Source organism: Oncorhynchus gorbuscha, unplaced genomic scaffold (assembly GCF_021184085.1).
Source record: "Oncorhynchus gorbuscha isolate QuinsamMale2020 ecotype Even-year unplaced genomic scaffold, OgorEven_v1.0 Un_scaffold_2074, whole genome shotgun sequence".
Lineage (NCBI taxonomy): Eukaryota > Metazoa > Chordata > Actinopteri > Salmoniformes > Salmonidae > Oncorhynchus > Oncorhynchus gorbuscha.
The window spans coordinates 87501-94109 of NW_025746670.1; the positions used below are offsets into that span (position 1 = coordinate 87501).

At 45.6% G+C, this 6609-nt stretch overlaps 1 protein-coding gene across 1 annotated transcript in view; it reads left to right on the top strand.

The window, feature by feature from the left end:
• pax5 (paired box 5) overlaps window positions 1-5076 on the top strand; it is a 72733-nt gene extending 67657 nt beyond the window's left edge. The window contains exon 7 of the mRNA XM_046338652.1: window positions 4528-5076. Coding sequence (XP_046194608.1) covers window positions 4528-4668 — 141 coding nt within the window. The 3' untranslated portion in view covers window positions 4669-5076. The remainder of the gene's footprint in view (window positions 1-4527) is intronic.
• The last annotated feature ends 1533 nt before the right edge of the window (window positions 5077-6609 follow it).

The following is a 6609-nucleotide window of genomic DNA, read 5'->3' on the forward strand; positions in this document are numbered from 1 at the left end:
GGTCAGGGTAGTTATAGAGGGTGGTAGAGGTAGTGGTCAGGGTAGATAGAGAGGGTGGTAGAGGTAGTGGTCAGGGTAGATAGAGAGGGTGGTAGAGGTAGTGGTCAGGGTAGTTATAGAGGGTGGTAGAGGTAGTGGTCAGGGTAGTTATAGAGGGTGGTAGAGGTAGTGGTCAGGGTAGATAGAGAGGGTGGTAGAGGTAGTGTAGTGGGTAGATAGAGAGGGTGGTAGAGGTAGGGGTAAGGGTAGTTATAGAGGGTGGTAGAGGTAGTGGTCAGGGTAGTTATAGAGGGTGTTAGAGGTAGTGTAGTGGGTAGATAGAGAGGGTGGTAGAGGTAGGGGTCAGGGTAGTTATAGAGGGTGGTAGAGGTAGTGGTCAGGGTAGATAGAGAGGGTGGTAGAGGTAGTGTAGTGGGTAGATAGAGAGGGTGGTAGAGGTAGTGGTCAGGGTAGATAGAGAGGGTGGTAGAGGTAGTGTAGTGGGTAGATAGAGAGGGTGGTAGAGGTAGTGTAGTGGGTAGATAGAGAGGGTGGTAGAGGTAGTGGTCAGGGTAGATAGAGAGGGTGGTAGAGGTAGGGGTCAGGGTAGTTAGAGAGGGTGGTAGAGGTAGGGGTCAGGGTAGATAGAGAGGGTGGTGGAGGTAGTGGTCAGGGTAGATAGAGAGGGTGGTAGAGGTAGTGGTCAGGGTAGATAGAGAGGGTGGTAGAGGTAGTGGTCAGGGTAGATAGAGAGGGTGGTAGAGGTAGTGGTCAGGGTAGTTATAGAGGGTGTTAGAGGTAGTGTAGTGGGTAGATAGAGAGGGTGGTAGAGGGCGTGGTCAGGGTAGATAGAGAGGGTGGTAGAGGTAGTGGTCAGGGTAATCTCCCGTTTGGACGGTCACAGTCCAGTGATTGTGTTGTTGACGAACACAGGGGTGTTTAAGAGGTCAGTGAACACACACACACACACACACACACACACACACACACACACACACACACACACACACACACACACACACACACACACACACACACACACACACACACACACACACACACACACACAGATAGAAGGGTCGTTTCCCCCCATTATCAGCCAGATGAGTGGCCTCTGTTCCTCCGGACGTGAAATCTATAGCTGATCCTCACTGTCACTTTGCAGACAACGATCATTACGACTGAGTGACGAGGCCTGAGAAACGTAACCGCTCGTATTCAAGGAGGTACGGACACAAGGACTGACCGTCCACGATATCAACACTCTGATGGGGGTTCTAATGAGGTAGTTATTCTGATGGGGGTTCTAACGAGGCAGTTATTCTGATGGGGTTCTAACGAGGCAGTTATTCTGATGGGGTTCTAATGAGGCAGTTATTCTGATGGGGTTCTAAATGAGGCAGTTATTCTGATGGGGTTCTAAAGAGGCAGTTATTCTGATGGGGTTCTAATGAGGCAGTTATTCTGATGGGGTTCTAATGAGGCAGTTATTCTGATGGGGTTCTAAATGAGGCAGTTATTCTGATGGGGTTCTAATGAGGCAGTTATTCTGATGGGGTTCTAATGAGGCAGTTATTCTGATGGGGTTCTAATGAGGTAGTTATTCTGATGGGGGTTCTAACGAGGCAGTTATTCTGATGGGGTTCTAACGAGGCAGTTATTCTGATGGGGTTCTAATGAGGCAGTTATTCTGATGGGGTTCTAATGAGGCAGTTATTCTGATGGGGGTTCTAATGAGGCAGTTATTCTGATGGGGTTCTAATGAGGCAGTTATTCTGATGGGGTTCTAACGAGGCAGTTATTCTGATGGGGTTCAGTTATTCTGATGGGGTTCTAATGAGGCAGTTATTCTGATGGGGTTCTAATGAGGCAGTTATTCTGATGGGGTTCTAATGAGGCAGTTATTCTGATGGGGTTCTAATGAGGCAGTTATTCTGATGGGGTTCTAATGAGGCAGTTATTCTGATGGGGTTCTAATGAGGCAGTTATTCTGATGGGGTTCTAATGAGGCAGTTATTCTGATGGGGTTCTAACGAGGCAGTTATTCTGATGGGGTTCTAATGAGGCAGTTATTCTGATGGGGTTCTAAAGAGGCAGTTATTCTGATGGGGTTCTAATGAGGCAGTTATTCTGATGGGGTTCTAATGAGGCAGTTATTCTGATGGGGTTCTAACGAGGCAGTTATTCTGATGGGGTTCTAATGAGGCAGTTATTCTGATGGGGTTCTAATGAGGCAGTTATTCTGATGGGGTTCTAAATGAGGCAGTTATTCTGATGGGGTTCTAAATGAGGCAGTTATTCTGATGGGGTTCTAATGAGGCAGTTATTCTGATGGGGTTCTAACGAGGCAGATATAAGTTATATTCTCCAACATTCAATGATCATATTTCATTCGTTTAATTCCAGAAGTGGATGATGCAATCGCAGATTTCCCCTTTAAGGGGTTCTGACGAGATCAATTTGACTTCGTTCCAATGTTCCACTCAGACAGACAGAACACAGCACAGTATGCTGACAGCACAGCACACGTGTGACAGAGCTTCAGTCCCGGATGCTATTCAGTGATGATTTTAGCATGTAAATCTTTTTTTGGGGGACCAAAAACATGTTGGGATGCTTGTCAGCGAAGCGACTACACAACACAACACTAAATCATACAGTAATTAGACTATAACGTTGACAAAACGGTGCCCACAAACTATTAGGGCCTACAGAAAGATGTCCCAACACCAGAGTCCCAACACCAGAGTCCCAACAGCAGAGTCCCAACACCTTACCACAGCTACACTTGGCTTTCAGCGGAGCCTCGTCTAAAACAGTTCATTCAGCTTCATTTACTGCCTTTTAAATAAACATAGCTGATATGACTGACTTGTTTAAATAAATGTGTTTTTTTTACAGTCAATTGAGATGTACAAACTACGGCATAAGGGGACGACAAGCGGATAAGAGGCCATCTGTAATTTTGAATAAGATGAGCTCGGAAGTAGTCAATATAACTACTTGTTCTGCACTTTTGAAATGTGACAGAATGCAGAACATGGGCCGTTCCTACAGGATTCTCCCTGTACACCAAGTCAGAACCGTAGAATAAATAAAGGGGGCATATAAGCAGACAATGAAAGCTCTTACAATATTTGATGGCATTTCTCTAAAACAGGTTATAGGCTACATGCGCAGCACCAAGTCAGAACAGTAGGTGAAAATGGACCAAATTATTAGGGTGAGGCACATGGGCTACTAACATCTTACTACACAACATACACACTTAGTATTACTTTCTTAGCTACAGTATACACATCTCCCTGGCATATTTCATAACTTATCATTTTGTCATCAAAGTTTGTTATCAAAGTCTGCCATTCTCTGGATTCAGGCAACTGGGAACTCTGATGATGTCACGATGATCTTCAGGTCGAAGCTCTAGAAAGAGTTCCCGAGTTCCCGATTTTACAATTCCCGAGTTGGATGGAAGTTCGAATAGTATTTTCGCCTTTCGTAGCTCGCTTTTCCCCGAGTTCTCAAATCTTGCTGCTGTGATGGCACACTGTGGTATTTCACCCAGTAGATATGGGAGGTTATCAACATTGGGTTTGTTTTCGATTTCTTTGTGGATCTGTGTAATCTGATGGAAATATGTGTCTCTGATATGGTCATACATTGGGCAGGAGGTCAGTTTCCACCTCATCTTGTGGCAGCTGCTCAGCCCAGTCAAAACTGCCTGGCCCCCAATGGTGGAACAAACTCCCTCACGACGCCAGGACAGCGGAGTCAATCACCTTCCGGAGACACCTGAAACCCCACCTCTTTAAGGAATACCTCCCTCTCACCCCACCCCCTAAGTTTTAGATGCACTATTGTTAAGTGACTGTCTGTCATAAGTCTTTGTAAGTCGCTCTCTCATACTCTCAGTTTCCACCTCATTTTGTGGCAGTGCGCACATAGCCTGTCTTCTCTCTCTGTCTCTCTCTCTGTCTCTCTCTCTCTCTCTCTCTCTCTCTCTCTCTCTCTCTCTCTCTCTCTCTCTCTCTCTCTCTCTCTCTCTCTCTCTCTCTCTCTCTCTCTCTCTCTCTCTCTCTCTCTCTCTCTCTCTCTCTCTCTCTCTCTCTCTCTCTCTCTCTCTCTCTCTCTCTCTCTCTCTCTCTCTCTCTCTCTCTCTCTCTCTCTCTCTCTCAGGGAGGTTTTGTGTTAACTGTACCTCTCAGCTCAGTCTGTCCTAATCCGGTGGTTATAGACTGTAGTAAATCCTGTCTCTGTCAACAGATCAATAAAAGATTGATCCACAAGAGGCTCAGTGTGTGTTTGTAATCTGTGTGTGTGTAAAAAATACCTGACATCCTGAAGAGGTGTGTGTCATTGTCTAACTCTGTCTCTCTCTCTCTCTGTCTGTCTGTCTCTGTCTGTCTGTCTCTCTCTGTCTCTGTCTCTGTCTCTGTCTCTGTCTCTGTCTCTGTCTCTGTCTCTCTGTCTGTCTGTCTCTGTCTGTCTGTCTGTATGTCTCTCTCTGTCTCTCTCTCTCTCTTTCTCTCTCTGTCTCTCTCTCTCCAGACATCAGAGTATTCGGCCATGGCTCTAGCCGGTGGATTGGAGGAGATGAAAACCAATCTGGCCAATCCAGGGTCAGCGGGGGAGCTAGGAGCCAGTGTTCCGGGCCCACAGTCCTATCCACTGCCAGGTAAACATCTTTAGCCACGCCCAGATATTACCTCCTCAATTTCTACCCTCATATCTGACATTTACATTTCTTAATGTCTGCCTTTAACATAAAAATAATTAATAATTAAAAATAAAATAATTTCTACCCTCATATAAAAATAATTTTAGACAGTTGAAGCATTTTGTTTGTTGTTTGTATTGTAATCAGAACAAAATTTTGACTAAAGTCAGAAAAGTGATGTCAGGGCTGTTAGCGATTTCAAAAACAACAAACTGCCAACAATGAGCTGGATTTATCTCATTTAACATGACTCAGTGTTTGGGATCTCCCCTCCATCCCTCTCTCCTCTCCTCCATCCCTCTCTCCTCTCCTCCATCCCTCTCTCCTCTCCTCCATCCCTCGCTCCTCCCCACCATCCCTCTCCCCTCCATCCCTCTCTCCTTTCCTCCTCCAGGAGTGAGAGAAACAAGTGAGAACTGGAGAGAGAGAATAAAGCCCCTTGAATTGAATTTAATTGAGAAACAGGAGAGAAACAAGAGAGAAACAAGAGAGAAACAGGAGAGAAACAGGAGAGAGAGAGAAACAGGAGAGAAACAGCAGAGAAACAGGAGAGAAACAGGAGAGAGAGAGAAACAGGAGAGAAACAGGAGAGAAACAGAAGAGAAACAGGAGAGAAACATGAGAGAAACAGGAGAGAAACAGGAGAGAAACAGGAGAGAGAGAGAAACAGGAGAGAAACAGGAGAGAAACAGGAGAGAAACAGAGAGAAACAGGAGAGAAACAGGAGAGAGAGAGAAACATGAGAGAAACAGGAGAGAAACAGGAGAGAAACAGGAGAGAGAGAGGAGAGAAACAGGAGAGAGAGAGAAACAGGAGAGAGAGAGGAGAGAAACAGGAGAGAGAGAGAAACAGGAGAGAGAGGAGAGAAACAGGAGAGAGAGAGAAACAGGAGAGAGAGAGAAACAGGAGAGAGAGAGGAGAGAAACAGGAGAGAGAGAGGAGAGAAACAGGAGAGAGAGAGGAGAGAAACAGGAGAGAGAGAGGAGAGAAACAGGAGAGAGAGAGAAACAGGAGAGAAACAGGAGAGAAACAGGAGAGAAACAGGAGAGAGAGAGAAACAGGAGAGAGAGAAACAGGAGAGAAACAGGAGAGAAACAGGAGAGAGAGAGACAGGAGAGAAACAGGAGAGAAACAGGAGAGAAACAGGAGAGAAACAGAAGAGAAACAGGAGAGAAACATGAGAGAAACAGGAGAGAGAAACAGGAGAGAAACAGGAGAGAGAGAGGAGAGAAACAGGAGAGAGAGAGAGAAACAGGAGAGAAACAGGAGAGAAACAGGAGAGAAACAGGAGAGAAACAAGAAAGAAACAGGAGAGAAACAGGAGAGAAACAGGAGAGAAACAGGAGAGAAACAGGAAAGAAACAGGAGAGAGAGAGAAACATGAGAGAGAGAAAAACAGGAGAGAGAGAGAAACAGGAGAGAAACAGGAGAGAAACAGGAGAGAAACAGGAGAGAGAGAGGAGAGAAACAGGAGAGAGAGAGAAACAGGAGAGAAACAGGAGAGAAACAGGAGAGAAACAGGAAAGAAACAGGAGAGAGAGAGAAACATGAGAGAGAGAAAAACAGGAGAGAGAGAGAAACAGGAGAGAAACAGGAGAGAAAAGGAGAGAAACAGGAGAGAAACAGGAGAGAAACAGGAGAGAAACAGGAGAGAGAAACAGGAGAGAAACAGGAGAGAAACAGGAGAGAAACAGGAGAGAGAGAGAAACAGGAGAGAGAGAAACAGGAGAGAAACAGGAGAGAAACAAGAGAGAAACAGGAGAGAAACAGGAGAGAAACAAGAGAGAAACAGGAGAGAAACAGGAGAGAAACAGGAGAGAAACATGAGAGAGAGAGAAACAGGAGAGAGAAACAGGAGAGAGAGGAGAGAAACAGGAGAGAGAAACAGGAGAGAAACAGGAGAGAGAAACAGG